Raw genomic sequence first — 18,115 nt, 5'->3', positions numbered from 1 at the left:
AATGTGGATGCTGTATCCAACAAGAAGAGAGAGATTTTTGTACATTATACATCAAATTACTACGTAAAAAATAAATAAAATTGATTATCTTCTAGATATATTTTCTTGGTAGGGTTGGATTTTTGTCTATAACAGGAAAATACGTCTAAGGAAGTCGGTGGCCACAACTTTGATATCCAATTTCCTCTCATATTCGAGAATCTCGGTTCAATAATTTTGAGCGAACTATATAAAAATGAACATTCTGGTATCTTTTCAAATTTATTGCACAGTTTATAGTCAGCGTAGCTATACAAAGCTAAAAGATACTTTTAACACTTGGACGCGTGAGGAAAAAAATCATCATACTACCACAAATTTGCATGTTCAACGATATACCTCTATATACACATAAAAATATAATATAAACATAACGGTCTTTGAATTAATTTTGTGATATCAGTCTCATATCCGAATCATCCGTAAAATAATATTATTTTTTTATGTCAAAATATTATCTTTCACTGTATAAATCGGATCAATTCGTTTCACATGAGACATATCCATAAATAAGTATATATTAATATGATAACATTCCAGAATGGAAAAAAATATCAGAATCTCTATTGAAATAGCATTCGTAATAATACTAACGAAATGTGTATCCAAACTAGTATTTAAAGATTTGGAACTATGAATTGCATAGGTTGCAACCAAAACTGTCATTACATGATAAAGTGCAAATTGTCAGTTTCTTGAACAGATGAACTATGTAATGACCCCATCCTCAGGGAAACATACTACATTGCCAAATGTGCAAAACGCATCTCACCGTTAATTACAAATACACTTAGCGTTTGCAGTGTAAATACTGGAGAGTGATAGTAGTCCATTACAGCAAGTACATGGGAAACTTGGAGCCACTCGTAAGCTTTAACCCACCTGCAAGAACCAACAACTCGTGCACTCAGTTAAATTCCGTCCGAGAAATGAAGCGCAGCTAGGATTCTCAAAGCTAGTTTGAAATCGGAACTTGTGGGAATTAATCGATAGACCCATAGCATCATAAGAAATCAGGACTGATCATATTTCTCGCGCAATAGTGACGATAACAGTGAAAACTGCAGTTGAACAGAAAATGGATGTGCACTTCATGTGATCATTGTCTAAGAAGTTCTCAAACTCAATGAAATCATTAAAAGCAACTGGATGTAAAGAAACTACCCCAAAGGAACAAGCATTTGCTAACGTGTAATAACTGGCATATGAGCAAGGATTAATTGTACCTCAAGATCCAACGACCATCCGTCAAGCAAACACTTCAGCCATGAAACTGAAGCAACTCAATAGCCAATATCACTTGGGTCTCCCGTGTACTCGGCAATTTCGTCAAGCCTCACATTGAGCATCTCATGTGTATCGGCATCACGAACCAAACCCGTATCCTTCTCCGAATCATGCTCTAACAGAGTACCATACACACCCTTGTGTCTACCACACAAAACAAGCACTGGGCCCCCACGTCTTGGAAGAGCAGTTTCCAAGAACTCTTGATTCACTCCTTGTATCAACTCTCTCCTCTCATCCATAGAAACGTCGCACATTCCTGGCCCCACAACATCAACCACCACTCCTTTTTTCAAGAACAATCTCCCACCCTTCCAATCCTTACTTATAATTCTAACCCTTATGTGATTCCTCAGCCAATTCCCTCTCTCGTTGACCATTTTTTCGTCTTCATGGCTCGTCTTCCTTATAGAATTCCTATGTCCTTTCCCTATATCAACATTTTCCCCTTTAATCTTCAATTCCTTTAAATTTCTCAAGCATTTCTCCTCTTCCGCAGAACCCAATTCTGCCACATCCTTGCTTTGAATTTTCACCTTCTCCTCGCTTCCTGAGAGCCTCAAAACCAGTATCTCTCCACTTCTCCTCACCTCAACAACCTTAGCTTTCATTCCTATTTCCCTGCCACTCACTATTCTCACCTCTTTCCCAATATTTAATCTTTTCTTCTCTGTTTCATCCCTCATTTTATCCTGCTTCACATTTGCATTCCCGAGATTTGCAGCACCTTTACCGTTACTTTCAATTCGATTCTCACTGAACTCCTCAGTGAATCCCAATCCCCCTCTCCCTGTCCTTTTCATAACCTCCGAAACTTTTACATCCTCCTTTGCATTACGCCCTATTCCCATGCCCTCTTTCCACCCATACCCCGACAGCAACGCCAAACCAAAACCTTCCACTGGCACATCCCTAAAATCGTCCATCCCAGCATCCTCCGGTAGCTTCTCCAAGTCCTCTCTCAACCTTCTCAACTCCAAATCTGATATCGATCCACCATGATCATCGGCAGCAGGTGCCTGGCGGATATTAAGTCCATAAGCCATCGAGTTGTCGGCGGCTTCGGAATTGCGTCGATCATCAACCTCGAACTGGAGGGACGAATCTGAACCGTTGGATTGGGAAAGCGAAGGGAGATTGGGGAGGTTTCTCAGTTTCTTCGTTGGGCGCCATTGGTTGGGAATAGGGGCAATAGTTTTGACTTTGAGCTCAGGTTGTGGTGGAGCTTCGGCGGGATCGAATTCCCTGATATAGTTTCCGGCGGCGGCTGATGTGGGTGGTGGGTCATCCGCTAAGACGGCGGACCTAGCCTGTTTTTTGCGATTGGATTGGGATTTCGACTTAAAATCAAAGGAGAAACTCATAGTAGTCAATTCAGAGAAGAAACCTTCGATTCTGAGATGTGTAAGGAAAACCTAATCAGTTTCGGGGTTGGAATTGGAACAAAAAATCAATCAATCACGCAATTAAATTAAATTTGCTTATAATTTTAGAATTTTTTTTAGTTACACATAATTGAGTTTCAAAACATATTATTTACCAATAGATATCTTGAAAGACAGTATCACGAATCTTTATTTATGAGACGGTATATTCACAATAAAAAATAATAATCTCAGCATAAAAATAATATTTTTTCATGGATGACCCAAATAAGATATCCATCTCACAAAATACGATCCGTGAGATCGTCTCACACAAGTTTTTGTCAATCCTTAAAATTATTTTGAGATTTGAAATTAGTAAAATTTAAGAGAGAACAACATATTTTGTTCTCATTATCAATTTTTTTTTTCAATTTAGAAAATTCTCAATGTCTAATATGAAATGAATATTTCTCCATATAATGTGAAAATGTTGACATGATATCATTAAAATTGAAAAAAATATCAATTAATAAACTGAAAAATTATAAATTAACTGATAACATAAAAAATAAATTAAAAATAACTAATTTTTTTTAAAAAAATAACAATTATATATCTGAAAATAGAAAGAAAAAGATGAAAAATAAAGAATTTAGTCATGTTATTATGGGAGATTTTCTTAAATAAACTTCACGCAATTACTATAATCAATTTTAGTCTTCGGTTAAATTAATTTACCAAAATAGTCTATTGATCCTATCAAATTACATAGATATCTTCTATCATTTAAATTTTATTTACCATCAATTTCTTTATCTCGAACTCTTTATTTGATTTTCACAATTTCTTTTTGAATAATCTTATGAATTCCATGCATTTGGACATAGAGATGTGATAATTTGAGATAATTTTTTTGTCGAGTATCATTTTTATGTATTTTATTTTTTTAAAGGTTTGTTGTGCATACTCATAAATGTTAGCATGGAATAAGTTAGATACTTAATTGAGACCATCGGATTTTTTGTTTATATTTGTATAAACTCACATTGATGTAATTATTACGTTTCATAACCAATGGTGATTGGTGATTTTGTTTATATTATTTTAGATGAGCAACAATCGTAATTAAAATATTATAATCTTGGTGATTTCGTATGCATTAATTCAAACTAACAATTCATAATTTTATTAAAACATGTTTATTGATATAAGTAAGTAATATTAAAAAAATTAATATATTATAAATTAAATAATACATAACAAATATTAAATCAACTCTTAAAAAAAATATAGATAATTAAATAAATAAATCACGAAAATAGAACATGTGTGTTCATAGAAAAAAATATTTTAAGAATTTTTCTAATTAAATAAGACATAACGTAAAATGTATAATAAAAAAAATTATTTTTTAAATTATGACTTTGAATTAGATTAGAATAATCAATTTTCTATTTATTATTATTATTAGCGTTAAAAGTGAAGACTAAAATTGAATACCCATTCATCCAACTCAAGATGGAAGAGCTGAATCAGAATTATCAACCCAAAACCCTACCCTCTATTCCTACGTTTTCAGCCGACATGGAGGGGAAAAGCCATGAAGAAGAAGGGCAAATCGTTACCCCATGGCAAGTAACCGGTGACAAATCCGGCAAGATTGACTACGATAAGCTCATTGACAAGTTCGGCTGCCAGCGTGTTGACCAATCTCTTGTAGATCGTGTCGCTCGCGTCACCGGAAGGCCTGCACATGTCTTCCTTCGCCGCGGGATCTTCTTTAGCCACCGGGATTTCGACGAAGTCCTCGATTTGTACGAGAGGGGAGAAAAGTTTTATCTTTACACGGGCCGTGGCCCTTCTTCCGAGGCGTTGCATTTGGGCCACCTCGTGCCTTTCATGTTCAATAAGTAATGGGGATTTTTCAAATAAGATTTTCTTTTACTGAGGATTTACTTCTCCTTCGTTTCAATTTTGACCCTCGGCTTATCTGTTAAAAGTTAGTTGTTTTTAGATACCTGCAAGATGCATTCAAGGTGCCACTTCTGATACAGTTGACGGATGATGAGAAATGCATGTGGAAGAATCTGTCAGTAGAGGAAAGCAAGCGGCTGGCTCGTGAAAATGCCAAGGATATTATTGCTTGTGGATTCGACGTTTCAAAAACGTTTATCTTCTCCGATTTTGATTATGTTGGTGGGTGAGTGGTTCTTCCAATTTAGTCATTCTTCATTCGCTACGTTTGCTCATTATTGTGACCTTAATAGGTTTTGGCTTTGTTAAGGCTCTGTGCGATAATTTGGTATTTATAATGATTTTTTATCACATAGTTTGGCTTCGAGATCCTTACTCAATAACCAAGCTTTTGTCTCAAATTTTAACCCGTAACACTGCTGAAAGACCAATGTTGTATTGTACTAACCTAACCTACTACTAAGAGCTATTGTTTGGAGAATAAACCCCATCGTCCTCTCGTCTCACATTGACAGAGTGAGACAAAAATCTACGTGGCTTGTAGGCGTGTTCAGATGTTTGTTCCTAGAGATTGATGTATGATCGACTTTTTTCAAGAGAAGCTAAAAATTATTTAATTCTTTCAAATAATCGATTAAAGGAACACTGATTCAAGGTTGCTTATCGTGTCACATGGTTTACTGTGAATATTCAGGTGAATTGTACCAAGGTGTCTAATTCTAATTTCCCCTTTTTTTTTTGGAGTTATCAACTACGTGTTGCTTACTGGTATTTTTAGCTTATTTTACTCCCACAGAAGAGGATTCTCCTGATTATTATCGCAATCATGTTGATGATATTCTTATAATGAAACTTATTTATACAGTTCCTTCTACAAAAACATGGTCAAGATTGGAAAGTGTGTCACATATAATAAGGTGATTAGGAATTTTGATGGCTCGTCCGTTTTAGATTTGTGCATTTTTGTGGTTTCCACCTTTTACACAGGAATGCTAAATTTGGCATTAATCGATGTTGTAGGTACTCGGTATTTTTGGTTTCAATGGAGAAGATCACATTGGTAAAGTAAGCTTCCCACCTGTTCAGGTACGACCTTTTAGAACTTAAAAGAATAATTGTTTGTGGTGGTTGAAGATGCACCCTTTAAGTGATTATGTTATTGCTCATGTGTATTTTTAACATTATTGTCTTAATTGATCCTTTTATTGGATCCTGTTAATCAACAGCTGTTGTAAAATTGTTTGCTTATGGAAATACTGTCATTTAAATATTTTAATTATTAGGAATTGCATTTACTTTGTTGCTAACTAAGAGAGCAACTATTTCGGAATCAAGTCTGAGATTCATAAGGTTGTTGATGGCTATTGAATCTCTTCCCCTTGAAGATCTACTATCAAAATTGCTGCTCTTGTAGCTTGGAACTATTCGTAGTTTGGAAGTTATTCATATCTTCCAGAGATTCTCAAATCCCGTGGAATTGGAACTGCTCACATTTGGAAAATACCATTTACTTTGAATGAAAACTGCTGTAAATGGTTGAATATCTGCACAAAGAGTAAAAATTGTAGTCAGATTGGTTTGGCTGTACTCACAAGCAAATGCAAAAGCTTTCTTGTTCATAATGCTCTGTAATCATTCCGTGCCATACTCTGAATCTTAAGTTGGGAATTTCAAATATCTTAGAAAATGTTGGACATCATTCTTGAAATAGTTATAGCACATTGGCACAGTAATTTAAAACAATAACCAAATTATGAATAAACTGAAAACAGTTTATATCTATCTAAGTTGTCTTCTCTGTTAATTTTTATTGATTCTGTATAAGTTTTCAGGTTTCATGTACCCTTTTTCCTTCTTTAGGCAATAACCTAACTGAATTTCAGGCAGCTCCAAGCTTTCCATCTTCATTTCCGCATCTGTTCTCTGCTAAAGATAACTTTCGAAGCTTGATTGCTTGTGCCATTGACCAGGTTTGTTCGTTTTATAGTTCTAGTTATTTTATGTACGCTTATCAAATTAATATGTTAGTCAATTATGATCAGATGTTTCTATAAAGATTTGACAGTACCCTACAACAATTCTTTTGTCTGTTCAATAATCTCTCTTCTAACTGATTATTCAGGATCCTTACTTCCGAATGACGCGAGATGTTGCTCCTCGAATAGGGTGTCGCAAGCCTGCCTTACTTGAATCATCATTCTTTCCTGCTCTTCAGGTTTTTTATTTTTTAATTTTCTGATCGAGGAGAAGCTCTTTTATGGCATGAACATAAAATTTTATTGTTTCGCGGTTATCATCTTCCTGGCCAAATTAATTGCTTGTGCGAAAACCTTATCATTAATTTATTTTTACTAACAATAAGTATTCAATTTTCTCTGTCCTCTCACACAATATGTTTCTGAGGTTGAGTTTTTTCCTGTTGTATGTACCATGGATTGTTTGCTGTCATTTTGATTTTCTATAATTCAACCACGTGCTAGTTTCTTTGTCTGATTTTCTCGTTTGACTATATCTGCAGGGAGAGACAGGGAAAATGTCTGCCAGTGATCCAAATTCTGCCATATATGTTACCGATTCGGCGAAGGACATAAAGAACAAGGTTTCCTTTAATTAAACCCTCCAATCCATAGTCTTTAAAGTGAAAGCGATGATTAGTTTCTTATTTTGCCTAATGAGAACAAATTTTTCAAATTTAAATTTGCAAGAAACCTTTTAAAAAAGTGGTTTTGTGATCCAAGCACTATTTTAGAAGTTCTAAAGAATTTTTCCCTCCATGTTATGCACCGAGCTATGGTAACTTTTGGTGGTGCAGATTGAAACCGATGATTAATTTATTTATGGTTTGTTTAACTGAAGCTAATCGATACTCTGTTCAGGTAAACAGATATGCATTCTCTGGTGGGCAAGATTCAATAGAGAACCACAGGAAGTTTGGAGCTAACTTGGAGGTATCATAGTTTATATCTTTGTACCTGGGTGATTTTATATGGCAAATAGTCACCGGTACCTGTGTATTAAATGTCTCTGTTTCCAGTATAAACATGTAGAACATGATATAACCGGTACTGGTATTTTGAATTGATTTGTGCTGATCCATTCTCTTCTCAAACATATTTAGGTGGATATACCAATAAAATACCTTGGTTTTTTCTTGGATGACGACGCAGAGCTTGAACATATCAGAACGGTAAGTAATGTTACTTTTTTTGCAGTTCTGTTGTAAGCTATAAGACATCCACTGTTTTATTTAATTCGTATTGAATGGTTGAAATTTCCTCATTGCCGCCCATAATAATGCTCCTGCTATCATTGAGCAGGAATATGGTGCTGGCCGTATGCTAACAGGTGAAGTGAAGCAGCGGCTCATTGAAGTTTTAACTGAAATTGTTGAAAACCATCGTAGTGCCAGAGCTGCTGTGACTGACGAGGTAAAATCACAAAATACTAACTATTTGTACCGCTCGATGATGATTCTTTATTTTTTGTGTGTGACCTTGTTTTATACAGACCATGCATGTTTACCCTCTCTGCATTTGAACTTGCAGTGGCAATTTGGCCGTCCGGAAATTTATTTTATGTTCTTTTGTTGCAGATGGTCGATGCTTTCATGGCCGTACGGCCACTTCCCAACATGTTCAGCTAAAATTACAAGTGCATTTACAGCTCGATGGTTAATTCGATGGAAATGAAATATCATTTGCTTGTGAAAGGACGAAATGGCCCTTCTGCAAATATAGTTAATGTGTAATTTTTTTTGGTTGTGTTACTGCCATCAGCACAAGTGTCACTATTAATTTAAAATACACCCTGGATTTAAAATTTTCAAATAGGGATGGAATCGAATAGAGTCGAGTTTAATTTTTATATTTGAGTTTGACACATTTATAATCGAATCGAGCTCGAATTTTATTTAACGAATATATTTATGTTTCACAAGTTTATTTGAATTTTTGTCTAATTTAACAAATATAAATTATAAATTTAAGTATATATAAAAAATTAGATTATATAACTAGAGAAAATAAAAATTCTTATTACAATTTGGCATTTTATTTTAATAAATAAATTTAACACATTTTTCTATATTTGTCAATTTAATAGATTTTTTTTATATTTGTTTTAATTAAAAAATGCAAAATATATGATAAAATATCAAAATTATTATTATTTTTATTTAAGAGTTGACTCATGAGTTAGATATTATAAAATTTGAATGTGGTTCGTTTATTTTAACGAATCACGTTAAAATAAATTCAAATGAGTTTTTGTCGAATCAAATAAAACCAGTTTGGTTAATTTACATCTATTCCCAACCATGGATATGGGAATCTAGCATTTCAATCATGCATTATACATGATACAAATAAACTAAGTAGAAATATTTTTTTTTTAAATTCGGTATTTAAAAACTTAAGATCTTATAAAAAGAACTTTAATAAATGCTTTATGATTATTACTTCGTCCTCAGAAAAGGAAAAAATTAAGAAAAGGAAATATACAAAAATGGTCATCCACATCTCCTGGGAACAGTCCAAGATCTAGTACTGGAATTCCTTTCCCCATTAGGTACCAACTTCATGTATCTCTTCCAATCATCAATCACCATCTGTATATCATGGATCTTGTTATCCATTCCAATACAACAATTTGCATGCATTGTAATCACCAGGTCGAGATCCTTACTGGGTTCACAAAACCCGCCAAAATAAGCAGTCTTCAAAAACCTGATCTCCATTTCAAGATTTTTGACGTAAGGATCCATTTTGATCATGTTTAAGACGTCTTGGTCGTGTTTACCTGGGAAATAATCCTTTCCCATGTACCAGAATTTGTAGAATTTGATGGTTTTGTTGTTGGATTTGACGTAGTTGAAGCCTCCGTTCGGGGAGTTGCCTACGTCGGTGGAGTTGAGCTCGTCGTAGTAGTGGTCGCAGGCGATTTGGAAGTCGGCGTTTGGGTGAAATCTTGGGAATGGGTCTCTCAGCCACATAACATCCGCATCCTGACAACCACAATGAAAACATGAAATGCTAAGCACTCGAAAAGGTTTTAATTATTTGGTTTAGATTTGAAGCTTGATTTTTATTTTTAATTAAAATAAAAATAAAAACATTTTTTAATCTTTATCCAAACAGTTTCTATTTTTTCGAAAACATTTTATAAAGCTAGATTTACTTAAGTTTTTTTTTCCCTGACATGGACTTAAGTTTTTAAATACGGCTTGTGTATCCAAAATCACACACAAAAATATTCAAACAGTGGACGTACCGAGAATACGAAATTGTATCCCAGTTGAAGAACAACCCGAAGGAAATCAATCCTTCTCCACATCATTTTCAAATAATCCTCACTCATGAAATGTGCTTCGACGGTGAAGTTTACGCCGGCGGTGGTTACGGCGAAACAGTGGAGCTTCACGGCCAAGCAACGCGCATAGGCGGTCTCGTCTAATGCAGCAACCACCACGTGATTAAGCAGGCGAAGAGTCTGATTTCCGATTCTGAAGCTCTCCAGAAAGAGATCGAAGATTGAGTTTGGTTCCGTCCACGCCGCATTTAAGGTAGTGATTATCACCGTCTTGCCATCCTCCATGGCTGCTTCCTTCAATGTGCTCTTCAATTTATTAATCTCATCATTGGTCTGATCAATCAAAGAGACAATGTTAAATAAAAAGATTTATACAATCTAAATTAAAAATCATCATTGATAAAATACTTATAATTGTAATATAATATGTAATTTTTAGAACTTTTAAACCACAATAAAAATCCCTAAAAAACAGCATTAAAATTATTGTTAGGGAAAACTGTCATATGTCATGTGAGCATTTTTAATTGTAATGTCAGCATTTTCCACTAAAATATCATCACTTCCCGGGTACGTTGCCATTCCGACGAAATAAAATTTGAAGTCAAAAAAATAATCAAAGTTAATGCATCAAAATTTAATGAACTAAAACTCAAACTAAGAAATGTTAGTTGACCAAGTCAATTTAGTTAGATGATCACACAAAGTCAATTTTGTGACACAAATATCGTATTTAGGTCATCTATGAAAAAAATTACTTTTTATGCCAAAAGTATTACTTATTATTGTAAATGTGTACATGATTGATTCAATTCATGTATAAAGATCCGTGAGACCGTCTCATAAGAGACCTACTAAAAAAATAGATATGTAATAAATATTTTTGAAAATTTCGGGAGTATTGCTTTGGCATAGACATTACTCTCTTAATCTATTAACCAAACAACACGTCTCTCAAATAAATAAGAAAATGGACTAAAAGAAAAATTCTATAGTCAATTTTGGTCGAAACGGGGACGTGATTTTTAAGGCCATTGCCATAATTTCCAATTCATAATAAAAGTCAAATTTTTGACTTGTATACAAGTGATTTTTACTTAATTTTTTTTTAAAAAAATATGAATCGATATTATTGAAACCAAAATATTCCTGGACAGCTGTGGTGGAATGGAAATTAAAATCGGTCATAGAATGATTGATTTTTTAAAATCAATCTATTTACCAAGTCTATTCAAGCCTTCCACAAGAGTTATTTTTTTTTTTTATTATGAGACATAAACATCAATATATTTAAATTACAATTTCAATATTTTAACGTATAATTATACTAGTAATGACGAACTATTAATGTTTCTTGTTAAAAATTTGTGAGTTGGAAGAGAATAATAATCTAATTAATCGTCTACACTTTTAAGATTCTTACATCTGCAAAATATAATCTGTAGGAAAAAATAATTACAAGATATATTTCGACTTTTATATACGAGTCGAGAAAAACTAGAATTCGAAAATTTCTGGTCTTGTTTTCACAATGAATGTTCAATATTATGTACTTTTAAAAATAATTTTCACTCAAAAAAATGTAAAAGGAGTGAATTTTTTTGTTAAACATATGCTTATAGTTTTTAGCACATTATATGCTACATTATCAAGTATTTGTTGTTGTAGCAAAAATTGTGGCGATAACAATAATATATTTAAAATATTTTAAAACTTAATATATATGACAACCATAATATTATGTTTTAATAATAATTTTTCATTGGAACAAGTATTACTATAGAAATTATAAATATAAAAAGCTGCATGTTTGCTAATTCAATTCTGATTATAATTTCATTGAAAATCTCTTAATATAATATCCGGAGAACAAAAAAAAAAAAAGGAGAACAAGAGATATATAACTTACATACGAAGGAAGGTCGTCTTGGTCGGAAGCGAATCGGTGCAACGACGAACCCCGTTTTTCAGAATCAGAGTCATTTGATGAAGTTAGAAATGAATCGGACCTTTGAAATAATTGAGAAGGATAGGAGGATTGATTAAAAACAAGGTAAGAAAGGCCAATGACCACAAACACCAAAGTAATTTTAACAGCTACGCTATAGTAATCGAGGCGATTGCGGTGGTTGACGAAGACCATTTCGTGGCGTGTTTGATCATCGGAGGCACAAATCTCAAGGGAGTGGTGGTCGCCTTTAGGGGTGGCGCCTCCACAATGGGAACCCATTGATAATACTTGTAATGGTCTGATCAAATGCATGAGATAGACTTCTATTTATCGATTTTGAAAGGAATTTTATTATTTGATATATTTTCTTTTTTTATCTTTAATATTTTGACATGAGAATAATCTCGAAATTGATGATATGATCTCGTATAAATTCAATATGTGATATAAGACTATATTTGATATGACTCATAATATCTTTAAGATATGATATCACAATATCTTTAAGATATTATCCTTGTTTTAAAAAGAGTTTGTTTCCTGATGAAATTGGGTTTCTATGTTAAATAGGACTCAAAGGAGAAGAAACGATAGAGAGGGACGATATACAGCATAAAACTTTCGGAGAGACAGAGATGCATTTGTACGAAGAAAAGGTTTTCTGATTGAAGCAATCTCGCGTCGTTGATAAAGTGTTGCTGTGAAGTGCTGACAACATCTGAAGACAACATCTAATCACTGTTTTGATTAGTGCGCTGATTTTTGAAGACTTTTTCACTTCTCAGTTGATGCATCCTATGTATTTTGGTTATACGGTTTGTTAGAGGTTTAGGATGCAATTTGTTACTCGCCCTAATAAGGGAGTTGTTTTATTCTTTCACTAGTATTGGTTTTTGTAAACTTACAAGTTTTTCTAGGGAATTATTTTGCCCTAAGGCACCGCACAAGTATTTTATACTTGTGCATAATTTATCTCTCGTATCTCGTATTGTTATCATTCAAGTTGCGTGTTAGTGTGTTAAACTATAATTTTCGCTGCATGTTGTCGTGGGTGTTACAATACCTACGCACAACACCTACATTCTGATACACACAACACTAACCCTCATCACATTCACTCTGTGGAAACGGAACTTTCAGATTTTAAGGTAAATGGAAGTCAAGTACTTAAAGTGCAGTGTATTATTAACTATAATGTAATAATTAAGCAGCCTTGCCTCTCTTAATTTTTTTTTTTTTGCTTCAATATATACACTCATAATTCGAGGGCATAGATTCTAGTATCATAATTCGAAAGCATCATTTGCTCATTCTTGGCACTTGTTACATACCCGATTAAATTAATGTTAAAAAAAGTTAGTCAAATTAATTATATTTTAACTTGATAATTTTTTTTAATTAATTTCGTGGGTTGGGTATTTAGTTGCATTTGTTTTGGAAAATTGCTGCCTCTTCAAGTCGTCGTTTTTCTCCGATTCCGTTTGAGAAGTCGCGCTTGCTTTTAAACTTTCGGAATGGTGGCTTTAGTTTCCTCCCAAATTTGGTTCAATTTCAGTTTTCCCTTTTGCCCCTGTACCATGTCTCAATAGGAGAGCTTGTATTGTATTATTGATACATCCAAATGTTTAAAATGTTTTAATTACAATTATCTTTTCTTTAATAAAAAACAGTGCTTGATTTAGAAGTTAGAACTGCTGAAATCAGTTTTTAGAGAACAACAAATTTGAACTCTTACTCTATACTATATATTACAAGTTTGCAATAAATTGAAAGGTGAAGTTATTGTTTTAAGTTATGTTAATATATAAAATAATTACTGCAGAATTAGGATGGAGTCGGTGGTGTCGTATCAAATGCAACGTAAAAAGAGTTCCGAGTATGATTCAAAATATTCTTTTTAGAAGTACACGTCTATTATTTTTAAATAAATATACTAAAATGATTTTTTTGAGTGCCTACCTAACATTTTTAAACAGTAATATATTTGATTTGAAAATTTGTTGTTGATGATGGTTACCAATGGATCAAATGCACGTCGAATATGATCAAATCCACTCTTCTGGAGCCATTAGTTTCTAAAATTCAAGTACGGATTCAGTTCATATCGGAAAAAAAGAATTCCAGCTAAATTGATGTAAATTAAGGCTGCAACCTAAGCACGAAAAAGTCTGCCCAACCTAAAAACCACTTCACGTTAAAGTCTACCCTGGTTCATGTAGACCGGTAACCAGAGGGCTTTTTTCTCTACATTAAAATATCGAGTTTTATAGAACTTGGGTAAACTGAAACCAGCCCAGGTTAAATCCAGATCGACTAATCTAATATTAATTGGGTCGGGCCCTCGACCGGTTCATAACTTAGCAAAACGCCCACCCACTGCTCCATCTATTGATTGTTAAGTACCAAGAATTTTGCTCCAACAGGCCGAACTCTTAACAATTCTAAAATTCACACTCACTTGTTCATGTTTTCTCGAGGTTATTTAGGTTTGCAATCCGTGCATCATATTACTATAACTAGGGAAATTGTCTGTTCAAAGTTGATACACTTTCAATCTTTCCTGATCCCTTGGAGCTGAGAACTACTCATTTTAACTTGTCGGTCAGAAAAAAACGTAAGCACAGTAGCGTACGACACGTCAATGATATCTGTAGCAACGAAGTTAATGAAACTGCCTATGTAACTGTTTATCTCTAATAATTAGAAATGGGAAAATGAGCATGGGAATTACGCCTCTTATTCCATGTCTTCAGCATATAAGATAAACACTAGCACATTATGCATATTCATCTTTGTTACCTGCTACACCTTGTAATGGCAGATCTATAATGTTAAATGTGAACAAGACAATCTAATGTAATCTGCGAGTAAACTTGCAACCTGAGACCAATAACAAATCATTGATAGCCAGGTTAGTTCGCCCCTGATATATTGGCGGCTTATTCTTAAAATTGTCATAATAAGATCCCAAATATGACAGGAAACAGGACTTGGAGAAGAGGAGGGTAGTTTCTCCTGGTGAGAAGGTATCATAGATTAATCATTCATTTATTCAACAATCTTCAAAGAAGCTAAGATTACCTCGCAGTGTGTCACGAGTGGCAATGAAGAATGGAGCCGAAAAGAGAAAATTGGTAAGGTAATTGCTATTTTCCTTTCTATTGTAGGTTGCATTTTTGTGTTTTTTCACATATTTCAACTATGACATGATAACAAATTTGCCTTTTGAAGTGCCATACTAAGAAGGTTTGGGGATTATAGTAGCAGAAGCCAAAAGAAGGCAGTAGAGAGGTGGCTAGTGGCGACCACAGAACAAAGTGCTGAAGATGACTGAAGGGTTTTCCAGAAACAGCATCCTTGACATCCAAATTCTACTATGGCCTACAAAAACTAATCTGTAAAGCGAAGAGTGATAAGGATTGTGGTCAAAGATAAAAAACTCATCTCATGAAGCATGACTAAATTTACACAAAACTACCTGAAAATCATTCCTAGTATCACGCTTCAAACTACACCTGTAGCTGCATTTCTGCACACCAAACTACTGTTCGCTACATCTCCCTAGTAGCATACAGGACAAATTTCTGATAATACAAAGCATAACAGAAGACTGAACAGGTCAGCTTTAGAATTAAAGTTTGCTTTCACTTGAGAAAGTTTCTTAATGGATGCTGTGTTACATCTTACAATCTAGAAGAAAATTGTAATTTCGCAGTCTAATTCTATGTGCCAGGCTATTTGTTCGGTGAGTTGTGGCATAGAATTTTTAAAAGCATGAAAACGCATTTTTGGTATTGTTCAGATCCATCGTCTGCGGTTTCTTGAGCTTTGGGCACCTTGGAACCACCTGTCCCACCCCACCTCTGTTGGCCCTTTGGTCCTGCATAAATTAATTCATTATATTACATATTTTTTGGGTGGTGCTAAGGTTCAACATACTATATTGAAATTAAAACGCAAATTAAGCAAATCAGTGATTCTTACACTGGAAGTAGTGAGTCTGGGCCAGATTCGATGGTTGAAATTAGCCCGTTATCAGGCAATCAAAAGAATGTGATGAGTGAAAATACCGACCATTGTTTCACAATTATCATAGTTTTGTGCATGCTGGGGTATTAAACTGATTACATCAGAATCAATCTAATACAAATAGCATTAGTGCTGTTTTATTTATTTCTAAACATGAAATTGAGTTGATTAATATGGCTTATGATATTTTTAGCATTTCCAAACATATTTTTAGACACATTGTGACCATCGATACAATATATGAAAAATTAATCGGACATGGATTCTAAACGGGGCCAAGCAATATCAAACTCGATCCAAGTTATCTCACTAATTTATAAATTGGAACAAATATTTCATCAAACCCAGGATTCTGATCTCAAATTTGTAACAGGTAAACAGTCTCTTCAAAGTTCAAACCATCATCCAAAGGCAAAAGTTACGGATGATGAAGGAAAAATATTACAAACAAGCCTATGAAGTACAGCAGATCCAAAAGAGAATGATTACTATTGTAAACACCATTTGAGTCTAAAGTGATGCAATAGTGTTGATGATGACGATGATACTCCTCTCAATGGAGTTGAGATAAAAATTCAGAATTCGTTGAAACCAACTAACTAAGGTCTGTTTAATGATAAATAAGTGACACTGAGCAACCACATTGCACAAGTAAGATGTAGGTAACGACTTCAGCAAAGAACTTAAGTGTTTCTCAAATGAGAAGCCATTAACTCATTGATTTCGGTGAGCTTACTGACCTTTCACACAGATTAACAGCCATTCGGCTGGTGTATGACTGGCTAATTAGCCACCATATGCAAAAGAAACATTCTGGGGTGCCTAAAAAGCAAATGTAAGAATTAACCTCCTCAGAAACGGAAGTCTCTCTCAATGGTCTAGGTGAGATTACAGACCACTCATACAAATGGAAAGTATTTGGGCTGATGAATGACTGGCCAATTATCCACCATAGATTGGCACAATATATTTAGGACAAACCACATGCAATTACATAAACTTTCATTTCAGTGTAAGTGCATGCTGGGGGTGGACTCAGGAATTTAGTAGAGGTGGAGAAACTCTGTACATTTCTCTCCGTAAAGCTTGCATTTTTATGGGAAAAAAAACAAACTCGAAAATCCTGCCCACCTCAGATTGCATGCACCAACTTGACATCAGATTGTATCAAGAACCAATAACTAGGCAATCGCAACTCGCAAGGCACTTCCAAATCTCTACAATATAAATTTTAGGAAACCAAAGTGCTTCTACATCAAGCAAACGGCGAAAAACAAAAAAAAATGCACAACCATTGTCGAAGCAGGGCGTACTAGCAATCAAAAAGGAAAAACTGAAATAAATACCAGAGTATCGATGAGGAAATCAAAGCCGCCTTGAATTAAAAAGAATAGTGGATTGGGTATGTCATCTTTGAGCTCCGTCTCCACAGCGCAGTAGAGAGACTCGCTCTGATCTCATCCATAACTCTTCTCCCACTGGAATTTCTCTGCGTAAGTATACTTGCAGAAGAGGAACAAAGGTGGCGAAGGGTGAGTTCAAACATATGCAAGTCGGCTTCGCCGTGCAGCTAGGGTTTGTAGATTGTTTGTTTTACTGGTTTTTTGAATTATTTTTAAATGTGGTATTTATATTATATTATATTATATTATTAATTATTAATAAAATAATAGTGAAATCCAAATCTTGAAACTTAACTCATGTTAAATTCAAAATTGATTATAATATTTTGGTAAGTAAATAAAAATATTACTGGACACTCTTACCCAAATATTTATGTGTAATTCAAAATTATCGTTTAAAAATAATCACCTTCTCATTTTTATTTTCAAATCCTACTTGCTTATTATTTTCCTCCATTTATTCATAATTTATAATTTTATTTACTCTTTAAAAACATATTCTTTTGCAAACGTAGTCTAAAAATAAATGAAATTTGCTAGTATTTTATTCCGTTGTCGTAAAGATAATTTTGTGTATTTGGAAACATAAAGTGAGAAATGCTTATATAATATAATCAAATCAAATGCGCTTAAAAGCGCATAAATTTGTATATACAGAAGGTTATATGAGCATTTTTTGGTATTAAAAAAAAAACACATATTAATATTTTATTGGGGTTTTATTCAACTTGGAATTTTTATGTATGCAATTTTCACTT

The 18,115-nt window shown here is 33.9% G+C and overlaps 3 protein-coding genes across 7 annotated transcripts; 1 reads left to right on the top strand and 2 right to left on the bottom strand.

Moving 5' to 3' along the window:
* Positions 1 to 637: 637 nt before the first annotated feature.
* LOC142545256 (protein MOS2-like) lies at positions 638 to 2,803 on the bottom strand. The gene is made up of 2 exons (XM_075652323.1): positions 1,266 to 2,803; positions 638 to 921 (listed from the first exon to the last, which is right to left on the bottom strand). The coding sequence occupies exon 1, from the start codon at positions 2,688 to 2,690 to the stop codon at positions 1,323 to 1,325; it is 1,368 nt and encodes a 455-aa protein (XP_075508438.1). The 5' UTR covers positions 2,691 to 2,803; the 3' UTR covers positions 638 to 921; positions 1,266 to 1,322.
* Positions 2,804 to 4,190: 1,387 nt separating this feature from the next.
* On the top strand, positions 4,191 to 8,585 carry LOC142545255 (tryptophan--tRNA ligase, cytoplasmic-like). Its single transcript, XM_075652322.1, has 11 exons — positions 4,191 to 4,603; positions 4,708 to 4,893; positions 5,533 to 5,584; positions 5,688 to 5,753; positions 6,551 to 6,637; positions 6,790 to 6,882; positions 7,186 to 7,266; positions 7,544 to 7,615; positions 7,786 to 7,854; positions 7,985 to 8,095; positions 8,260 to 8,585. The coding sequence occupies exons 1-11, from the start codon at positions 4,212 to 4,214 to the stop codon at positions 8,308 to 8,310; spliced, it is 1,260 nt and encodes a 419-aa protein (XP_075508437.1). The 5' UTR covers positions 4,191 to 4,211; the 3' UTR covers positions 8,311 to 8,585.
* A 510-nt stretch (positions 8,586 to 9,095) lies between these two features.
* On the bottom strand, positions 9,096 to 17,544 carry LOC142545254 (uncharacterized protein At4g15970-like). Of its 5 annotated transcripts, none has more exons than XM_075652320.1 (4): positions 17,301 to 17,544; positions 16,949 to 17,171; positions 9,936 to 10,307; positions 9,096 to 9,669 (listed from the first exon to the last, which is right to left on the bottom strand). In XM_075652320.1, the coding sequence occupies exons 2-4, from the start codon at positions 16,958 to 16,960 to the stop codon at positions 9,175 to 9,177; spliced, it is 879 nt and encodes a 292-aa protein (XP_075508435.1). In that variant the 5' UTR covers positions 16,961 to 17,171; positions 17,301 to 17,544; the 3' UTR covers positions 9,096 to 9,174. The 5 variants fall into 5 exon arrangements, 2 of the variants coding, with proteins under 2 accessions (XP_075508435.1, XP_075508434.1); XR_012820246.1 differs by lacking the exons at positions 9,096 to 9,669; positions 9,936 to 10,307; positions 16,949 to 17,171 and adding exons at positions 14,700 to 15,306; positions 15,404 to 15,509; positions 15,613 to 15,805; XM_075652319.1 differs by lacking the exons at positions 16,949 to 17,171; positions 17,301 to 17,544 and adding an exon at positions 11,884 to 12,203.
* Between the last annotated feature and the right edge of the window lie 571 nt (positions 17,545 to 18,115).

This window comes from Primulina tabacum, chromosome 5, assembly GCF_025594145.1.
Source record: "Primulina tabacum isolate GXHZ01 chromosome 5, ASM2559414v2, whole genome shotgun sequence".
Lineage (NCBI taxonomy): Eukaryota > Viridiplantae > Streptophyta > Magnoliopsida > Lamiales > Gesneriaceae > Primulina > Primulina tabacum.
Note: the sequence above shows the minus strand (reverse complement) of the source record. Positions and strands in the feature narration are given on the sequence as shown.

Excerpts from the sequence above, each read along its gene's own strand:
- LOC142545256 (XM_075652323.1), bottom strand. The coding sequence starts at position 2,690 with ATGAGTTTCTCCTTTGATTTTAAGTCGAAATCCCAATCCAATCGCAAA.
- LOC142545255 (XM_075652322.1), top strand. The coding sequence starts at position 4,212 with ATGGAAGAGCTGAATCAGAATTATCAACCCAAAACCCTACCCTCTATT. Across the intron at positions 4,604-4,707 it reads GTGCCTTTCATGTTCAATAA|ATACCTGCAAGATGCATTCA; the intron begins GTAATGGGGATT and ends AGTTGTTTTTAG. Across the intron at positions 8,096-8,259 it reads GAGCTGCTGTGACTGACGAG|ATGGTCGATGCTTTCATGGC; the intron begins GTAAAATCACAA and ends CTTTTGTTGCAG.
- LOC142545254 (XM_075652319.1), bottom strand. The coding sequence starts at position 12,117 with ATGGTCTTCGTCAACCACCGCAATCGCCTCGATTACTATAGCGTAGCT. Across the intron at positions 10,308-11,883 it reads AAGACGACCTTCCTTCGTAT|ACCAATGATGAGATTAATAA; the intron begins GTAAGTTATATA and ends TTGATTGATCAG. Across the intron at positions 9,670-9,935 it reads GATACAATTTCGTATTCTCG|GATGCGGATGTTATGTGGCT; the intron begins GTACGTCCACTG and ends TGTGGTTGTCAG.